This window comes from Tasmannia lanceolata, unplaced genomic scaffold (genome assembly GCF_043159265.1).
Source record: "Tasmannia lanceolata isolate RefF3 unplaced genomic scaffold, GAP_Taslan_0.1 ptg000018l, whole genome shotgun sequence".
NCBI classification, from domain to species: domain Eukaryota; kingdom Viridiplantae; phylum Streptophyta; class Magnoliopsida; order Canellales; family Winteraceae; genus Tasmannia; species Tasmannia lanceolata.
Genome location: NW_027518695.1, coordinates 49,318,017 through 49,339,785, shown reverse-complemented (window position 1 = coordinate 49,339,785; position 21,769 = coordinate 49,318,017). Strand labels below are relative to the sequence as shown.

Here is a 21,769-nt window from a genome sequence, read left to right as displayed (position 1 = left end):
TTCAAGGTGAGGAAGCTCATTAGTTCACTTTTATGGTATCCCTTTACATGCTTGGGCTGTTTCAACGGTGGAGGCTATAGGGGTCCTCTTTGGTAAGATTGTAGAAACCAAGATGGAAGGCAATCACCAGAATTGTATGAGTTATGTCTCGGCCAAAATTCTAACCCCACGTTGGCACCTCCCTAGATCCTGTTTTAAAATCAAAGTTCTTGACCAGACCTATACTATTGGGATTGAGCTCCCTATCTTGACTACTGGAGCGACGAAGGATCTAGCTCAGGGGATCGGGGTTTCTTTCTCCGACAAACCGTTGGATCAAGCAGGAATTTCAAATTTCAAATTGTCTAAACCTGAGGGCATGTTTCTTATAGTTTCTTTACCTTTCTGTAAAGGGCTCATTACTTTGCTTCCATGGACAGTTCTGATGAGCTAATTTGGTCTTTGGAGCAGCGTGGGTTGTTTTCAATTAAATCTTATTATTCTCTAATCATGCATAATTCCATGGACCACTCTGATGAGCTAATTTGGTCTTTGGAGCAAGGTTGGTTGTTTTCGATTAAATCTTATTACTCTCTAATCGTGCATAATAGTTTGATTTTAGATTTCCAAACATTTGGAACTACCTAACTTCTCCTAGAGATATTGTGTTATTTTCGTGTGTTAATAGTACTAATTATTCGAAAGAAAAATCCATGACCTGCTGCATTGTGTCTTTCGTGGATCTTAAAGGGAGCCCTTGAACCACATTTTCATACATTGCCCTCGGCCGGCTTCAATTTGGAGCTATGTTTTGGTTATTATAGATGCCGAGCCATTTCTGGAGCAGTAGTCGGGAATGTAGAATTGGGTGGGAGAAGTTATTATTGAGAATTGTTGGTTGACTCTTCTTGAATCCCATGCATGCCATGTCACAACAAGGAAGCAGGATGATCTTATGGGATCGATAAGTAGTGGAGTGGTACCCTTCATAAACAAAAAAAATAGTAGTAGAGTGGCTGTGAAGACTAGAAACATTGTCTGGGACGCCGTTCCATGGGATCATGGTCAAAGGACTTCATCTCTCATTTTAGTCCAACCTTTTGCGGTGGTCTGGGGCTGTAATAGAAGATTGGGGGAGCAGGGATAGGCTTTCGACATGGAAGAAAGGGAGGGAGTTTTGAGACGACTATTATGAAATGTGAGTTATTTTCCATTGTTGTCCTTTGAAGGAAAGGAGGAAGTGAGCATTCTATGCATTTTTTGAATGATAGCTTTTTCCTGCATTACATGAGAGAATAGAAAAGGAGAACTCAAGGATTTATGCTGTACCAAAATCTAAGGGAGAAGCTTGTCCATGTAGGGAACTTGCCAAGTTGGTATATAATGGAAGAAATTCTGTTGCTGGCCGTTTGAAAGGTAAAAGTATCAAAAGGTAGAAGTAGGCCTGTGAAGAGAGTTGGGGAAAATAAGAAGCTTATGGTTATCAATAGCCCTTAGTTGGAACATAAGGGGCCCAGACAACTTAAAAAAATGAGTCCTAGCTGAGCAAAAACCAATAGTTTTTGCACTGCATGAGATGGAGACAGATACTAATACTATTGAGTATACAGAATTACAATCTTTGTGGTGTGGAAATGGATGCAGGTGGACATTTCTTGGGGCAATTGGAGCTTTCGTGGGATCCTTCTAGCTTAGAACCTGATGCAAGACCAATAAGAATAAAACTAGATATTGTAACTCTGATACTAATTGATGCAAGACATTCTGTGGAAGGGCTAGGTAAGGTTTTTGGAAGTAAACTAGATGAAATCCAAGTCAAGGGTTTCAATAAGAAAGCAATTGAATTCTCAAATTGGGAAAACATGATAAAACTAACAATTGGCCTAGGGGATCATAGAAGATCTGACCGTTGGGTCTCTTCAAAGTTTGGATGGAAATAGAAATAGAAATAAATCTATCCTAAATTCCTAATTGCCATGAAAGAAAATGGAAATAAATCTAGCCTAAATGATATGTAGGAAAATAGAAACAAATCAGCCCGTAGGATTTGGGTTGCATCAGAAGAGCCACCAATGGAATGAATCAAATGAATAACTTAAAGCTAGTTATGAGGTGGCTCCTCTCCTGAAAGAGGGGGGCTGTGAAATGCGATTTATGAAATTGCCTAGACTCTCTCTCTCTCTCTTTCTCTCTCTGTATATATATACTAGTATTCTAGGCCCATGCTATGTATGGGTGTAAAATGGTGGGTCCCACACCATCAAAACATGAGTTGTAAAATGGTGGACCCCACCTGGTCCCCGATGCATAAGGTTGGGTTGAGATGGTGGGCCCCACCCCATCAAAGGTTGAGGTGTAAAATGGTAGGCCCCATCCCATCAATTACTTGAGGTGTAAAATGATGGGCCGCACCTTATGCATGGGTTCCAGTGGTGGGCCATCTACATCAAAACATGAGATGTGAAGGGACCCAATTATGCTAGGCATGGTTATAAAATGTTGGGCCCTGCACCATAATAGCATGAGGTGTAAAATAGTGGGCCCCACCATATGCATGGGTTTGGGTAGAGATTGTGGGCCTACCAGGTCAAGTGTAAAAGGCTGGTCACAACTCATGCTATGCTTGGGTATAAAATGTTGGGCCTCATCTCTATCAAAACAAAACATGAGGTAAAAAGAAAAGGAAAGAAATATGCTTAGTATATATTATAGATAGATAGATGTATCTATACTAAACACTGATGGTAGGGAATGCCTCACTTTTGATCTTTGGTTCTGTTCTATTTTAACATTGAATCACTAAATTTACTGGTCTGCTTTCATTCTCATTGGTAGGTATTCCATTTGACAATGTCAATTACTACTCTCTGTATTATGTTTTTTCAAACCTCTTTTTCCTACCCTGATGAGGTTTTCATGTTTTAGATTCAAGCACAGGACATTCATGTCGGTAACATAGTATGGCTTCGTGAAAATGATGAAGTGCCATGCGATCTTGTTTTAATTGGTACTTCTGAACCACAAGGCATATGCTTTATTGAGGTATTTATAGGCTTTGCACCTTTTATTTTATTGTTTTATATTGCTTATCATTCAGCAGAAGATACTCTGCCTACCATTATTCTTTGAAAGGTTTAGCCACAGGCCATGTGAAATGTGAACTTTACTCAGCAAATTCATCAATTCTCTGTATATGCTATTATATTAAGCTATTAAGAGAGATTATATGGTGTCTCCACTTGTATTTTTGTGGAAACACGTGTGCGGAAAAAGTACAATGGGCCTACCAATTTGGATGATTGAAACTATTCATTTTTGGCCTATCGTGCCCCAAAAAATCTTCTCCATAGGACGATCCCAACCATTCTATTTGTAGAGGCTTCTATACCGTTCGTTTTTTGAACTTTCAGAGCCGTCCATTTTGCACCATATATATCAGAGGGTTAAGATCATCTATGAAGAAGATTTTTGTGACACAAATGTCAAATTTATCTTTTAAGACCTTCTGGAGGGCTCATCAACTCATATTTGTATTTGTATTCTCTGACATTCGCTTCATGTTCTGATGCAGTCATTAAACGATTAAATTAAAGAAAGTCTGTCTTAGAGCCCTTCAGTGGTTATGGTCTGGGTGACTTCCCACCTGTAGTATAGGCAGCTGAAAAATCCCTAGTGTTTCACTATTCGAAGTAAGAACGTTATGACACTTTGTGGTTTTGCTCCAACTGGAAGGCCAAGATATTTTTCGTCCCTAGATGCGGCAAATGAAAACAGAAAAGGACGAATGACTTTTTTTGTATAATAAAAATTCTGACTATACTAATAATTGTTTGGCGCACTGCCTTTTGCGATAACATTCAATGCATTTGATCAAACTTATAAACATTCTATTATTTTTCTACTAATATTTTTCAAATGATGCTATTCATGTTGTGCTTCAACTGTTCTAGATCAAACAGTGACATTCTAATATTCTATCCTTTAGTATGCTCCTCATTCCTTTGAGTATTTCTTTAAGCACAAATGCCAATTGTATGTCCGGGTTGATTTTGTCTAGATTTTTTTTGAACTTGGTCTTTCGAGACATACCGGAGTGTGGTGTGATATATATCTCCTTGACATATATGGTGCCTGTGAAAGTAATTACCTATTTACATCTGCAGACTGCAGCCCTAGATGGTGAAACTGATCTGAAGACAAGGGTTATACCCTCAGCTTGCATGGGGATAGCTTCTGAATTGTTGCACAAAATCAAGGCAACCTTTTCTTCTGGATTTACATTGCTGGAACATTTTTTTATTTTATATATCTGTTTGCTATTTGAGTGCAATTGCTTTCTTTCTTTCTTTCTTTCATTTTTTTTTAATTTCATGGGCAGGGTGTCATTGAGTGCTCCAACCCTGATAAGGACATTCGAAGATTTGATGCCAACTTGAGGTTGTTTCCTCCCTTTATTGATAATGATTTGTGCCCCTTAACAATCAACAATACATTGCTGCAATCATGCTACTTGCGAAATACAGAATGGGCCTGCGGAGTGGCTGTGTATACAGGCAAGTTTTGTTATTTAATATCTTGGAGTAATGGTCACTGATCTTAGCCTCAATCCATATTATCTTTTTTTTTTTTAAATTTCAATGCATTGGATTGATGGTCATCATGTGAATGCATGAGTTGGAATGAATTTACTTCACTTGTTTAAATCCTATTTGGATATTATAGTGTGGGTTATTGTATGGTATTGCCATGTGCATGATGTAATTGTTCTATATTAAGAAACACAATGTTTTTTGTATGCATATGTTAGTGGTATGGTGTTTCTGCATTACTTAGTGTGTTCTTGTAACAAAGGGTAGTTTGGGAGCTTTAATTTATCACTTATGAGTGGGCTTAATTTTAATTATTTGAAAGTCTTATATATTATAGAAATTTTGTAGTGTTGCGTGATAGGACTAACGACTTCTCGTCCCTTCTCCCATCTCACAAACTTCTCTCTTTCTTTTCTCCATTTTTTAATATTAAATGGTATTAGAGTTAAATCCTAGAACAACCAAGGGTTGTCCCTCTTGTTTGCTTCTTGGAAGTTAACCTTCTGCATTGTTGAGGAATGCGAATCTTGTAATTTCTCTCCTAGGAAAAAAAACGAGGTTTTAAACATTGTTTAAGGCCATCTTTGAGGTGACTTTTCTTGTATTTTGATGTGGATTGGATCTCTATTTTGATGGGATGCATTTTCATCGGCAATGAGTAGAACTTTGTTTTCATGCTTAAATATAGAACTTTGTTACAGAGGAAACCCTAGTTTCTTTTGGTTTGGAACAATATTTCAATCATATTTTGGTGGCGGAGGTGCCGACTGGTTGTGTTGACTTGTGAACTGGTTAATTTTAATGGTGAGGATTGGCTTATATGTTGGCATTTGGATTTTTGTGAGCTGTTTCTTGCTGAAGTTGGAGCTGGAGTTTGTAGTTGAATGCTTTATTCCTCGCTGTCCTGTTATAAGACTTATTTTCTCTCGTTACTATAGCTGTGGTCAACAAGGACTGACAGAGAGCCTTAGTATCACATTCAAGGAAGCACGGGTACTCTCCCGGGGGTCCCGTACCCGTACCCCACACGTATGGGGTGCGGGTACGTTCGGGTACGCCCCGGGTACGTCCCGGGTGCGCACCCCTCATTTAAAAAAAAAAAACAAAATTTTTGTTTTGGGTGCGTGTCGGGTGCGTCGTGGGTGCGCACCCACCCGTGCCCGACACGTTTGGGTGGGTTTTAATTAAGAAGGGGGGTGCTTCAACGACTTAAGGGGTGGCTTTATAACATATTGGGGGGGGCGGGGGTGGGTGGGGGGTGGGGGTTGTTTAGAAAACAAATAAAAGGGAAAAAAAACCCTCGATTCTCTCTCCCTCTCTCAAAACCCTACTTTCCTAAACCTAAACCCATCTTCTCCGGTGAGATCCCTCCACTCCGGCGACATCCCTCCCCTCCGACGGCCATTAAAGGTAACCCTCTCTCTCTCTCTGTGATTCTCTCTCTCTCTCCTCTCTCTCTCTCAGCCTCTATCTCTCTCTCTCTGTTACTCTCTCTCTCTCTCTGTTTCCCTCTCTCTCTCTCTCTCAGCCTCTCTCTCTGTGTTTCTCTCTCTCTCTGTATCTCTTTCTCTCTCTGTTTTTTTTTTTGGATTTTGTCAATCGATTTTGAGTCCAAAACAGATTATTGGGCCCTGTTTGTTTTGGATTTTGAGAACAAATTGTGAATCCAAAGCAGATTTTTGGACTCACAATCTGTTGAATCTAATTTTGAGTCCAAGAATCAGCTTCGGACTCACAATCTGTTCTCAAAATCCAAATCTGATTTTTGGGTGCAATACATGTTGGCTGTTGAGAGTCCAAAATTGAGTTTTGGGTGCAATACCTGTTGGCTGTTGAGAGTCCAAAATTGATTTTTGGGTGCAATACCTGTTGGCTGTTGAGAGTCCAAAATTGATTTTTGGGTGGAATACCTGTTGGCTGTTGAGAGTTTAAAACATATTTTTGGGTGCAATACCTGTTGGGCTGTTGAGAGTCCAAAACTGATTTTTGGGTGCAATACCTGTTGTCTGTTACTCTGTTGAGAGTCCAAAACTGATTTTTGGGTGCAATACGCCAATACCTGTTGAGACTTGAGAGTCTAAAATTGCTTCATTATAAATTTATAATTGCATTGCATTGGATTGCCATTTGCCATTTGCCATTTGCCACTTGCCTTTTGAATTTACATTGGTATGTTTGGTTGTGTATACAATTGTTTAATTTACATGGGTATGTTTGGTTGTGTATACAAATTTACAATTGTTGTTGCCTTGTAACCTTGTTTGTTTCAATTTGTGTAATTGAGAATTAGAGTCCCTTGTTTTGTTGGGTTGCAACGTTACTAAAATTGTTTTTGTTGTTTAATAGATTTTAGAATGTCTTCATCCGGTGCTAGTGCCGCCCAAGCCGCACATACGTCTTCTACTGATGAAGATTTGTCGAAGCCTTTATGGAAGCATGTCTCTAGATTTGATAAAGATCCTAAGGGTGGAGGGAATGTGAGGTGGCAATGTAATTTTTGTAGTAAGAGTTTCAGTAGCTTGTATACAAGGGTTAGGGCGTACTTGTTGAAGATAGCGGGACAAGGAATCAGACCATGTGCTAAAGTGAAAGCAAGTGATCTACTTGCAATGCAAATGTTTGAGGAAGAATGCAAAGAGCGTATGAAGCAAAATGCTCCCAAGAGAGTGCCATTGCCGCCATCATCAAGTAGTGGATCATTGAGTTTCCCAAGTAATATGTCTGTCCCTCCAAGTTTTGATCTAAAGAGGAGGAAGACAAGTGGTCCAAGTGGAAGTGTGAGTGCTATTGAAAAGGCATTCAACATGGCGGCCCGTGATCACCTACATGGCGAGATTGCTCGGATGTTTTACTCCGGTGGCTTGCCATTTCACCTAGCAAGGAACCCACACTATGCGAGTTCATACTCTTACGCGGCCAACAATCCAATTTCCGGTTATTTGCCTCCGGGGTACAACTTGCTAAGGACGACTCTACTACAAAAAGAGAGGGCAAATGTTGATATGTTGTTGCAACCCCTTAGAGATACATGGAAGGATAAAGGGGTGAGCATTGTTAGTGAGGGATGGAGTGACTCACAAAGGCGGCCTCTCATTAACTTCATGGCGGTAACCGAGGGTAGCCCTATGTTTCTCAAGGCGGTAGATTGTTCGGGGGAGACAAAGGACAAACATTTCATTGCCAACTTGTTGAAGGAGGTAATTATGGAAGTTGGGCATGAAAATGTTGTCCAAGTAATTACCGACAACGCGCAAATTGTAAGGCGGCCGGGCAACTTATTGAGGCACAATTTTCTTCCATCTTTTGGACCCCATGTGTGGTGCACACCCTCAACCTTGCTTTGAAGAACATATGTGCGGCGAAGAATGTGGAAGCAAATCAAGTTACATATGATGAATGTAGTTGGATAACGGATGTTTCGGGAGATGCTAGCATCATTAAGAATTTCATAATGAATCATTCTATAAGACTAGCCATATTCAACGAGTTCAACACTTTGAAGTTGCTTTCCGTGGTGGTGACTCCATTCGCTAGTGTTATGTTATGCTTAAGAGATTGAAACTCTTAAAGCAAGGTCTTCGAGCAATGGTTATTAGCGACAAATGGACTTGTTATAGAGAGGATGACGTGGGGAAAGCGAGGTTTGTAAAAGAGAAGGTGTTAGATGACGTATGGTGGGATTCTATTGAGTACATACTCGCATTTACATCCCCCATCTATGACATGCTTAGAGAGTGTGACACGGATACGCCTTGCCTTCACTTGGTTTATGATTTGTGGGATACCATGATAGAGAAAGTAAGGGCGGCGATGTATAGGAAGGAAGGAAAGAGGAAAGAGGAAAGAGGAAAGAAGAGGAGTCCAAATTTTTTGACGTGGTGAACGAGATTCTTGTTGCTCGTTGGAACAAGAGCAACACTCCACTTCATTGCTTGGCTCATTCATTGAATCCAAGGTTAGGTGACTTTAAATTTATTTAGATTATTAGCTATTTATATTTATTTCTAAGTTCTAACTTTTGACTTGAAATTTGAAGCTAAATTAGTTTTTTCTTTCTTAAAGGTGTTATAGTGAGCAATGGCTCAGTGAAGATTCGAGTCGGGTGCCTCCACATAAGGATGCGAAAATTTATACCGAGAGGATAAAGTGCTTCAAGAGGTACTTCACCAATTTCGAGGACCGCACGAGAGTTAATGTGGAGTTCGCCAAATTCTCCATGAAGTCCGGATTATTCAATGATGTTGATTCCATCAATGAACAGTTCACTATCAAGCCTTATGAGTGGTGGGCCATCCATGGTACATGTGCCCCTATGCTTCAAAGCATAGCTTTGAAGATTCTTATGCAACCTTCATCGTCATTTTGTGCCGAGAGGAATTGGAGCACTTACTCTTTTGTGCATTCTTTCAAGAGGTTCAAGATAACTCCACAACGGGCTCAAGATTTAGTTTTCGTCTATAGCAATCTTCGGCTTCTCTCAAGACAAACTCCACAATATAAGCAAGGAGAGACAAAGATGTGGGACATAGGTGGCGATACATTTGATTCCTTCGAGGATGTAGGGGTACTTGAAGTTGCTAGTCTTTCTTTGGATGAACCGGAGTTGGAGTCCATTGTTTTTACCGACGACGTAGAGGACGATGTTGTCAATATTCGAGATGATGCGACGGACTTCTAGGAATAAGGATTGATGATGCATTGATGCTTTATGTTATTTTGGTGCTTTAATGATGAACTTAATCACGTATGAAATGAAGAGTAATATTAGAATTTTCCATTTTGGTGATGTTATTGTTATTTGATTGCTCTCCTTTTCTCTTTCTTTTTTATAAATATATAATAAAATAATAAAAATATTATTATATTCAACACACCCGAACGCACCCGCACCCGCACCCAAGTTTTTTGGAAAATCGCATACCCGCGTACCCGTGTCGTGTCGCACCCGCACCCGTGCTTCATAGACCACAATTACCCTCGGAATGTTAAATTCGAGAATTATCTTTCTTGGTTTTGTTGGCGAAAAATCAAAATTGAGTTATCTTGATTGTTGGATCAGAGAACCTAAAAGTTAGTGATCCAAAAGATGCTTTGTGGTATTTTGATTGCCTCATTGTGATGAGATGCCTTTTTAATTCCCCGGTGTCATATATTAGTAGTGAGTTCTTGCTCTCTAAAACTGCTATGGAAGTTTGAAGTGTAATGCATGAACTTTATGGAAAACAAAAAACTCTCCTGGCTATATCAATTGGATCACGAGCTAGCTTAGTGTAGACATGGTGACAAAAAATTTATTGCCAAGGCTTTAATGCCCTTCAAAATATTTGGATGGAATTGAGTTTTCTTTTTCATATTCTGTCTCTGTGTCAACCAGGTGCCGATGAAATTTGAAAAAACTTAATATGAAAGGATATTTGAGTTCTTAATTTTTTTGATGGGTAAACTGGGGTTAGGCAGGACCCCTATCACATATATGAAATGAAAGAGTGTAACGACCCGGATTTGGGGCAAATATTTAGGCATGAATTTTTTTCCTTTTTTTTCAAAATCCCAAAATCCGAGTTGCTACCCCAAAAGGGAAACAAGCTGACACACATCTATAAATTACTAATTGTATTTCATTTTGAAATTACATACCTTCATCACTAAAATCCAAAAGTTTCCTGACAAGGATAGCTTCTCAGACCAACAAGTTCACCCGGCCGAACACTCTTCCCTTGATCCCTTTAAGCTCTCTTATTTTGTGTTCATGTCATCACGTCAACCTACAAAGTCTGTATGTTGTAACTGAGTCAAAACGAGCTGAGCAAGATCACATAGTGGGCTCACATAATAAGAGTGCACAATAATGAAATTGCATTGTTGAGCTTTCTTAATTTTTCACTCAGATGAGGTTGCTTGTTGAGCTTGTATGCAATGAATGGAGAAAAGGTCAGCTGCTGATGTTGATGCTCATTAGCAAGCCCAGAAGGGATCTTGTTTGAACCATGGAGTCCAGGGGACCAATCTATTCTTAGGTTGGGGAAGTTGTTGGCAATCTCAGAACCAGAATCATCATTAGATGGATCGGTTGCATTAGAACTAGTAGAGAATCATGTAAAACCATGAAAACCACTAAAATCTGATGAAAATCACTAAAAAACTCTTAGGCTGAGTCCAGCTCTTCTTCCATAAAGAGGAGAAAGAACAAGAAGTTTGAGTAAGGCTTGACGTTGGATCCATAAACGTTGATCTTCTTGGCAAAGATGTTCTCCGTTCTCTTCTTTATGTTCGTCCTCTAATGACACAAGAGGCAGACAAGAGGAAAGTTTCCGTTGTTCTATGCCTACAGATCCTTTTTTTTTTGAAAGGATGCCAACAGATCCTAATGTGAAAGAATTTCCTCTTCTCTTTACTCTTGCAGCACAATCAATTGGTTACCTCTACGCCGCTGCTGAGAGTGATCTTCTGAGAGGTTTCTCTTGGGGAATCTGTTGTATCTCACCGTCAGTATGTAAAAAATACCATTGTTATTTCCTCCGCTACATAGTATCACCTTTTTTTTTAATCAATATCCTAATTTTGTTTATTTAAGATGCTGTAGGACTGATTAGGGAAGTTAGTCTCAAGTCTGTTGAATCTAATTACAACCGTGGAGATAAGGGGTAAAGGCTTATATTTAGGGGTGTAGCTATTGTTTAGGTGAAATGAAGTCTAGTAGTCGGCTAGGTAGCATGGAGTAGGTGACTGTTGATTTAGCAGAAAACACAAGTTATGTGCAGGGATTCAAGAATGGGAAACAACAGAGATTAAAACAAAGAGAATGGAAAGAATAAAAGAAGAATCGCTGTATGTTTCCTAGCAGTCATACCTAGGGTGGAGTATCACGCTCCGCAACAAAGGTTGTAGCAGTTGAAAATATCTCTCCAATTCTATATCTCATAGGGCCATAGGCCTTAATATTCATAAGCAAACCAAACCCTTGGAAAATTGGTTGTGGGCTTTTAGAGCTATAATCCTACTAGTTCAAAACATAAAACTTTTCGAAGACTTGGACTCTTCTTATTCACCTTGGACTTGGACTCTTCATCTCTTATTCACCTTGGACTTGGACTCCTTTGTTGGCCAAACATGTAGAAACAAAACCCTTTGTATCAATAAGATTCTGATCCATGAAAATTTGGGCTCTCCCTAATGTTGTCACCATATGATGAGCTCGTTTGGTTCACTTAAATGACAAGGCTTCGTTTGGTTGCACAAATGCTCGGCAGCCGTCGTAATTTGGCTTGGATTTGGCATGCCATTACATGTTTGTTTGCGAAAATAGCATTGGACTCCCCTGGATGTCTCCCATGTAATAATTACTTGTCTGCTTCCTTGTCCCCTCTTAAAACAAATCCTTCCGAAAAATTTTGGTTGAATTTTCTAGGGAATGATGCTCTTTCTCTCTCTTTCTTCTCTCTCTGTATTGGTAATGACACCCATACTTATTCTCCTACTCTATGAGGATATGCCGTGCAAACCAAACACTACCTACACTATTCTCCGAGGTAATTCCAGACAAATCAAAATGCCTTTCTCCTCCCTTTTGACTCCTTATTCCACTACTGTCCGAGCCACCCCTGCCCAACCAAACATAGCCGAAGTGAATTAAGTATATGCGGGCCCCTTGGATCACATAAATGACTTAATAATAAAGTACAAACCGCCCTTACAACTAAGGGGAAAGACAAAGATCCCCATTAGCTAGGGAATAGCTCATGTGGGCCCTCCATCATTCTGATGCCAAATCAGGACAAGGGCTTTGGAGTTGGGTCCTTGTCTCCTCTGGTACACGTTCTGGGTCTATTTTAGATTCTTATCTAAGAGACAACATATCAGAAGATCAATAAAATCCGTTGTTTGTTGGATTCATATTTATGATGCTTGGGCAAACTCTATCATCAAAATTCTTTTCTTTTAAGGCATCTCATTTCTCTATTAAATACCTTGGGCTCCCTTTATAGGAAGGCGCCTTGAGTCTACACGTCTTGGTCCCCATGGTTGAGTGGATTCAGTCAAATTGAAAACTGTCATGGCAACTAGTGCATACCTTTATTTTCTAAGAGGATACCCTTTTAAAGTCGTCTTTTTCTACCATCTCCACAATTACCTTTCCACTTTTAAAGTCGTTTTTTTTCCACTTTTAAAGGCAACTTTTTCTAACATCTCGACATATTACCTTTCTATGTTTCGGATCCCCATCTTGTGGCTGAAAGAATTGAGCGGATCCAAAAATATTTCCGATGGAATTAATCTCCAACTTCAATAACAATCAACTTAATCAATTGGAATCTGACTTGCCATCCTAACATGTGGGAGGCATTGGTCTTAAGAACATAAGATTCCAAAATAGATCTCTATCAGCAAAGTAGTGGTGGAGATTGTTTAACAACATGAATGAATTATGGGGCTCTATAAGTAAGGCAAAGTACTAGAATCTTGTTTCGAATCACCGTCGGATTGTTGGCAAATCAGGGGTCTCAAATATGTAGCTCTTGAAAAAGGTGTTTAACCAAGTTAATTAAATATCCGATGCAATATTAGAAATGGGGAAAGTACCCTCTTTTGGCTGGATAGATGGTGCATGATCTGAAAGTTTCATCTATTTAACAAGTAGTGAATTTTTATGGGGACCATTCTAGGTCCGATATTCTTATTTTTAAGTGTCCTTTAGATGTCTTTTAACTCCCTTAAATTATAGGAGGGGTACCACAATCTTCCCCCCCAAAGTTGTTGGTGATTAAAATGGGGCCCATGTGTTTATTACAAAAATCTTAAGTGATAGGGGCATTTAAGTTATTTATAATTAATCGTTTAAGTTGTTAAGTGATTACAAAGGCTCACATTGCAAAGAGAGTGCTTGTATTTGTGGGACTTTAAGAGAGTTAGTTTCTATGATGAGTTAGGAGTCCTAGTGTAGTTGAAGAGTCCTAGTTTACTTGTAGCAAGATTGTCTATGTAATAGTTTTATTTCAATTAAGAGTTAATAGTTTAAGTATAATAGGAGTCCTAATTAGACTACGAGTTGTTTTACAACCATGATTAGGAGTCATTTTTTTATTATTATTCAATTTTCATATGGAAGGCCTATTGGTCTTGAGAACAATTGAATTTGAATGAAAATTGATGCTATCTTATATTTATTTGGTGTGATGTCTTTTTCTGAAGTGTGATGCTTCATATCTTGTCAATTTTCTTCCTTTTTTTTGAATGTTTAACAAATGTATTGATTCAGTAAGTAAAAAGGAACAAGCCCCACGACCGAGATGGTCGATACAAAGAGGAAGGATAAAGAGATTATACATACAATAGGAAGAAATTCTCAAGGAGGAAAGAAATAAAAAAACTCCAAATCCGCCCTATCTATTTCATCCCTAGCAAGGTGATCGGCCACACTATTAGCAGATCGCCTAACATGCTGAAATCTATCCTTAAACTCGTATCTTTCTTTCTTTCTTTTCACTTGTCCTTCTCTCTTCTCACCTTCACCCCATCTCGGTTTGGATTTTTAATCCGACGCCCCTTGTCCTTCTCCCTTCTTGTATCATTTTCTTTCACGGTTTTCTATCCCTAAACTCTTTAACGTTCTTTATTTCTTTTCACTTATCCTTCTCATCGCTGCCCCCATTCCCTCTCGGTTGGGATTATAAGATGACACACCCATATCCTTCTCTCTTCTTGCATCCTTTTCACCATCCCCTCTTTATTTTCTTATATCTTTCTCGTCCCATTTATCTTTTCCCCTCCTCTTCTCCATCACTTCTTCACCCTTTCTAGTTGTGTTCATAAAACGCTTCTCTTCTATCCTATCTTTCTCACTATTGAACTTCCCTTGATCTTAATCGCTTTCCTGATCTTGATTCTTTTCTTGTTCCCTTTCTTTTCTTCTGTTCTTTTTCTCGCTCTTCCCAGAAAAAGTAATCTCTGAACCTCAGATTACATCAATTTGGCATCAAAGCTAGTTTCATTTCACTTTAGTATCAGAGCCTCAATTCGAATGGCTTATTGAAATAGAGGGCTATGACGGAAAGATTCAAGGCTATGGATCTTAATCAATTCACTATGGGGATTAGCGACATAACATGATTTTATGGAGTTAATGGATGAGAATGTCTTGATTAGGTAGAAGCAAGGTTGCCAAGGCGGGAATCGAAAGCGGGATTCGATTTGGGATTTGAAAGCGGGAATCGAAGGCTCCTGGGATGGTTGGAAGCGGGAATCGTGGGTTTGCCAGAGAGTCGACGGAGATTCGACGGGGATTCGTCGGGGAATCGTCGGGGAATCGCTGAGAGTCGCTGGGGAGTTGGGATTCGCTGGGGATTCACAGGGAATTGCTTGGGAATCGGGGTTCCTATAAAGTGGGAATCGGGGTTTTCATAAATTGGGAATCGGGGTTCCCCAGAATCGGGGATTCGAATCGAATCACGGTTTGGATTCGCGATTCGGGGATTCGCGAATCCCCAACTCCAGGTACGAATCCTGATTCTCTGGGTAGAAGCATGGAGAATTATTTATCGTTTCATAATCCTATCGATGATCAAATGACTTGCATTACAAACATAATTTGGCCGGGCGTGCCTTAGAGTGAGGAGTAACACCGAAGCAGAAATGACACATAATGGGAAAACCATTCATTGGATTGACATGAGGCATCAATTTTTGGAAAAAGTTTGCTCGAAAGACTTTTTAGGAATGTAAAATGCTACTAGCTAGAACGATTTAAGAGGATATATCCAAGAAAGACAAAGCTTGAGCAATAAAATTATCCTGTTTTAAGATCTAGAAAACTTGGCGAATTTACTTGGACAAACAACTATACAAAAGACAATTATCTTCAATCATCCAGTTCCAAGCTCGTATGAGAGGATTGCGCGGATTGGTAGCGCGCAGTCACTCTATTTAAATCAATGAACAAGAGCTGCACTAGTGATCCAACAATAATTTTTTTTTTGAAAGATGACATACTTTATTAATATTAAGGATGCATTCGGGACCGGGAGTCCCATCATGCTTTATAGAATATTAATGAGTAACGGACTGGGCATACCCAAGGCCAACTCGAGGAGTAGAAACTGAAATAACCTAATCTACTCCTTTCTTCCTTTCAACCACCTTTTGCCTTTACAACTCCCTTAATGATTCTGCACAGTTACATTTGTACCCTTCTAAACATTCGGGTAGAAGCAGCTTTTCTAACAAGGGCCAAAGTTGCACTCTAAAGTTCTAAAACTCTAGATCTGACGAGAGCCTCCAGGAAGGTATAGCAAGACTAGAGTATCCGATAAGGCAGAATCTCTCAAGCCATGACTTTTGAATATTGAGTATTTCTGGGAATAGGTAGATAATTCAGAATGCTATTAAACATATTAGCTATCTTGTGTGGGCCTCAACCAAGGTTTAAATTTCGGTTTCGAGCGAAATTTCGGTGTTTCCCGAAACTGAAATTTCGGTCGAAATTGGGTAAAAGCTCTCGAAATACCTGTTTTTTAAGCTGAAATTTCGGCTGAAATTACCAAAATTTCGGTAATTTCAGCTGAAATTTGGAAGGGATTAAAATAATAATAATTAATCGTTTATTTTGCCGAAATTTTGTAATTTCAGAAATTTCGATTTCGTAGTGATTTTGTTTCGGTCCGATTTCGGTCCAAAATTTCGGATTTCGGTCAAAATTTAAAACCATGGCCTCAACAGGATTAACCATCTACAACCTTATCAGTGACTTTCCATGCTAAGATTCTTTCGACGACCTTTGCAGCAAAACCTAAATTACTTCTTTAATTCCAACCTAATCAACACAATAGTCCTCCTTTCTTTGACCTGAGACTTCTTCAGACAAGACTTTACTGCTCAAACTCCTTCCCTTCCTTTCTTCCCTGCCTCTTTTTTCTTATCTCTTGCCACCATTGCGAGAAATATGTCTTTGGTTGCGCCTAGGGGTGGCAATGGTTCGGTTTCGGTTCTCTTTGACCCCCAAACCGACCCAAACTGAAATTTGAATTGGTTTGGTTCTACTGAACCAAAACCAAACCGAAATTTGAATCGGTTTGGTTTAACCAAACCAAAACCGAATTTTCGGTTCGGTTTGGCCAATTTCGCCACCCATTATTCACAATCATTGGAAATCAGGGGCAACGGTTCGGTTTCGGTTCGGTTTGAAATTTGAATCGGTTTGGCTCTACCAAACCGAAACCAAAAGTAAACCGAAATTTGAACCGGTTTGGTTTAACCAAATTTGAAACCGAATTTTCGGTTTCGATTCAATTTCGGTTCGGTTCGGATGATTTTGCCACCGTTAGTTGCGCTCAAGTTCTCATCATATTTAATCCCAAATACATCACCCATTCTTAAGAAATCTGCAAATTCATTCGGGACTGGGGCTTGACCCAATGATTCTTCTTGGCTACCATCAACCTGCTTTTCCTTACCTTTAGGGTCCCCATTGGGCCCTTGGGGATCCCCTGAACGTGTTCTTCTTCCCGCCTTAAGACTTCCAGGATAGGGGCTGCCTAAAAATTCGGGCTATCTTGGCTGTTCTCAACGTCCCTAGTTACCAAAGTTCTTTCCTCCCAAAGGCGCCGCCGGGTGCGTCTTTCATTTTCTAAAACTTTGCTGAACATGGGGAGCTCAAGGAGGGAAAGATGCATTTCCCTATCACTCGTCGATTTAGAGTGATTAAGGTCGGTGCTAGCAATACTGGAAGAAGCTCTCCTTAGCCTAGCCCAACGCTTCTTTAGCGGGCTAAGAGAAGGCTCACAAGGGGTTGGAGATTCCTTCCTAGCTAACTTTTCATTGTAGCGCAAATCTTTCTGGAGTTCAAGATCTCCGGCCCCAAAAGAGAAATTCTGGGCAGAAGGGATGTTTCCACCCAGATTTGATTCCTTTTTGGCATGGCTAGTGAGGAGATGCTGTCGAAGTTTCGGAGGAGCTTTTGAGAGTCCTCAACAAGCCTTCTCTTTCTGTGGGCCTCTTTCCTAAATATACCTTTCAGTTTCTTGTGAATACGGATAGACCACCTCGAGTGGCTAGTAACTGTACTTCCGAGGTAGTACTTCTACGCGATAGGTTACCTTTCCGTATACACGAGCGCTTATCCTTAGAATTTTTGCTTTCAATATTAAGTCTGATTTTTATTTTCAGAGCTCTTTTCTCCTTATCCGGATTCAATATACAGCTATTAGCAATACCCTTACGGAGAGCCTTTCCTTTCACGCCTCGAGTAGCCACAATTAATGTTTTCGGAGCTGATTTACCTTCAGACTGACCCCACCTTCTAGATGCAGCGACTCTACTCTCTGACATTCTAGGTGACATGATGGGTGCAGGATCAAGTAAGGGTTTGGAAATTTCAAAATTCAAACTTGGGCCCACCAACGGCTCCCTGGCCGTATTGCCACCCTTGGGATTAGCGCCTGTTACCCATTCTGGTGGGACCGCCCTCGCCGGTGGCTGACTGCCGGAGCCCTGCTAGGGGCCCTCACAAACAGCCAAATTATCCTTACAGCTGGACTCACCCATTACCGACATCGCCAGGCTATAAATACTATCCTCAACAATCGCCTTAACTCCTACAAAGTAAATGTTGGATTCTACTAAGATTAATGGTTGAGGGGATAGATTTCCGAAGGGGAGTTAAGATCAGAGCCGAGGCAAAGGCTATACAATGATCATGATTGCCAAAAAGTTGGGGTTGAATCACCTGGCCCAGATGCTGCCCGAGGGTTTCCACAGTTGTCAAAGACGCGGCATGAAGATATCATAAAATCTAACCCTAATGGTTCTAGCACTCGTGTTATATGCCGGAAACCAGGGTTGAAGGGCGGATGGATACCCCCCCCCCCCCCCTCAAAGCATCACCTCCACGCTTAAAAATGGAGGTCGCCTGTAACTCTGACTCAAAGCAACTCCTGCATGCCCCAACATTTTTTAGCCTACTCCCAAACGTCTTCTAACCATGGTTTAAATTTCGATTTCTGTACCGGTTCGGACATCACCCAAAACCGAAATTTGAGCCGAAATTCGACAAAATGTTAAAAATAGTATTTTATTTGTTACAAAATTTCGTTTGAAAATTTAGGAAAATAATAAAAAATTTAAAAGTAGAGATTTTCTACTTACGAAAAGCTTTTCAAATCTGTGGTAAATGGCACGTGTCACAACAAAGTAAACTTAGATTGGGTCAACAAAAAAGCAAATACCACATGTCAACAGGAGAGTAACTTGGCTTGCATGAGCCCAACGTGGCTTCTCCATTCCCATTGAGAGAGAGAGAGAGAGAGAGAGAGAGAGAGAGAGAGAGAGAGAGATGGGTTTCACATGGTGAGAGAGAGAGATAGAGAGTGATGTATATCTCATTCTCGTGATAACTTTTACAACTTTCCTTTTGATAATTACACCCATTGAAACTTAAGAAAAACCAAAATTTTGACTGAAATTTCGAAATTTCGGACGAAATAAAGTAACATTTCGAGTAAGTGTATTTTGGTTTCGGTCTCAACCGAAACACGAAATTTCGGATTTCGGTCAAAATTTAAAACCATGCTTCTAACAACCATGATCCCGCCTTTAAACTCCCAACGAGAACCGAAATTTCGGATTTCTGTCAAAATTTAAAACCATGCTTCTAACAACCATGATCCCGCCTTCAAACTCCCAACGAGACATCTCTTAAGACTCCTCTTTCTTTCCTCCACCAGACTAGGTGGGGCCTCGAGTGCCAGTGTTCAACGTGAAAATCAACCTGATAGGGGACAACTTTAGGCTTCCAGACCATGGCTGGGTCAATTTGGACTTAGGCTCAGAGCATTTTCTACAGACATTTCGTGATCCAAAATTTTTGTATTGACATTTCAGGCACATCCAATCACTACCATTAAAGTGCAGGCGTCTGTTAGCCTCAGTGGGTCGACGTCCGGGGATTCTGGCCCCAAAATCGAACCGTCTCACTCTGGTGTACCTGTCCTCAATACTACCCAAGGACCCCGAATGGGATCTGGGGGAATTCCATTGGGGCCGAACCGGGTTATCGCCTTGCCTAAACAAACATAAAGTCCTTCGACAGCAAATGCTGAGAACCCGCAGGGATTCAAACGCTTCCAAAGCGTATACCCTGATTCTATAAAGTTGAAGGAATGAGGACGAAATAAAGTAACATTTCGGGTAAGTGTGATTTCGGTTTTAGTCTCAACCGAGGTCCGAAATTTCGGATTTCGGTCGAAATTTAAAACCATGCTTCTAACAACCATGATCTTGCCTTCAAACTCTCAATGAGACATCTCTTAAGACTCCTCTTTCTTTCGTCCACCAGACTAGGCGGGACCTCTAGTGCCAGGGGTTCAGCGTGAAAATCAACCTGAGAGGGGAGGACTTTAGGTTTCCAGACCATGGCTGGGTCAATTTGGACTTAGGCTCAGAGCATTTTCTACAGACATTTTGCGATCCAAAATTTTTGTATTGACATTTCAGGTACATCCAATCACTACCATTAGAGTGCAGGCGTCTGTTAGCCTCAGTGGGTCGACGTCCGGGGATTCTGGCCCCAAAATCAAACCGTCTCGCCCTGGTGTTCCTGTCCTCAACATGGTTTTAAATTTCAACCGAAATCACCAAAAACCGAAACGATATTTTAATTCGGCCGCCGAAATTTCGGATTTCGGTCGAAATTTAATATTGAATAAAATATTATTTTGTTTGTTGTACCGGATTTCGACCGAAATTTCCAAATTTCAGCCGTAATTTAATATTGAATAAAATATTATTTTGTTTGTTGTACCAGATTTCGACCGAAATTTCGAAAATTTGAAATTTCAGGTCCGAAATTGGTACCGAAACCAAAATTTTAAACCTTGGTCCTCAATACTACCCAAGGACCCCGAATGGGATATGGGGGAATTCCATTGGAGCCGAACCGGGTTATCGCCTTGCCGAAACAAATATAAAGTCCTTCGACAGCAAATGCTGAGAACCCCCGAGGGATTCAAACGCTTCCAAAGCGTGATACCCTGACTCTATATAGTTGAAGGAATGAGCCACTGTATGGTCAAGGTTGGAGCTACACGAACAAATAAGAGGATCCGCCAAAAAACTAGAGGCAGCGGCCGTCGGAGGAAGAATACACCGACCTCTGAAAACATCCCTAATATTCATCCCTTTTTTAGTTTTCCTTTACTATTAAATACTTCTTCCTTTACTATTAAATACTTCTTCCAACAATAATTTCAACACTACGTGACTTGCCCATATTACGTAAGGATTCAAAAAATGTCCATCATACTTTTGTCGATAAGTTTGCCCGTCGACACGATCTGAATATGGTCATAGTAAACAAAAGTGAATATACGGTAAGAGAAGATATTCAAATCCAAGATAATACTTTTGTCGATATATGCTCAATGGAGTTACCGATCATAGTGTCTGGACCCTTGCCAAATTTCCAGTATTTAATTGGGAGAGCACGAGCAAGCGCTAAGGAAAAGATTTGTCCAAAGCCACTTGTTTATTAGAAAGGACAGTCGTATGAGACTTGCGTGCAATGATTTCAATTGAACTCCCACCGTCATGCCAATCATTATATTTGACGGAGTCGAATCTTTTGAAGTTGGAGAGTGTGATGGAGACCATCCTAAGGCTATATTCTAATTTAAGTGTCCTTTAGGTGTCTTTTAAGTCTCTTAAGTTATATGAGGGGTTCCATGGTCTTTTTCCACCAATATCGCTTAGTTTCTTTAAGTCGTAGGTGCTTAAAATAGGGCCCACATGTTTATTACGAAAATCTTAATTGACAAGGGGCATTTTTTAAGTTATTTGTAATTAATCACTTGAGTTGTTAAGTGACCTCAAGGGCCTACATTGTAATATAAGAGAGTCCTTGTATTTGTGGGACTTTTAAGTGGGTCAGTTTCTATGATGAATTACGTGTCCTTGTGGGTTTGAAGAGACACGCGAACATTTCAAAAAAAAAAATAGCTCTATTTCAATGTGAGTTGGTATTTTAAGTATGATAAGAGTCCTAATTTGACTAGGAGTTGTTTTGTAACAAGGATAAGGAGTCTTTCTTTAATTTTTGTATGGCTTGCATAGCCTATAAATATGGAACGTTATTGGCCCTGAAAACAACAGAATATGAATCGAAATTGATGCTCCACATTTTGAATAGTGTAGTCTTTTTAAACAAGATTGTGCTT

General features: G+C 40.1%; 1 protein-coding gene across 4 annotated transcripts in view; it reads left to right on the top strand.

Annotated features, from left to right (window-relative positions):
- Nucleotides 1-21,769, top strand: part of LOC143851184 (phospholipid-transporting ATPase 2-like) — a 115,525-nt gene that overhangs the window by 6,678 nt on the left and 87,078 nt on the right. For all 4 annotated transcript variants that reach the window (XM_077360530.1, XM_077360529.1, XM_077360531.1 and 1 more), the window contains 3 exons: nucleotides 2,905-3,021; nucleotides 4,143-4,235; nucleotides 4,358-4,532. In XM_077360530.1, coding sequence (XP_077216645.1) covers nucleotides 2,905-3,021; nucleotides 4,143-4,235; nucleotides 4,358-4,532 — 385 coding nt within the window. The remainder of the gene's footprint in view (nucleotides 1-2,904; nucleotides 3,022-4,142; nucleotides 4,236-4,357; nucleotides 4,533-21,769) is intronic.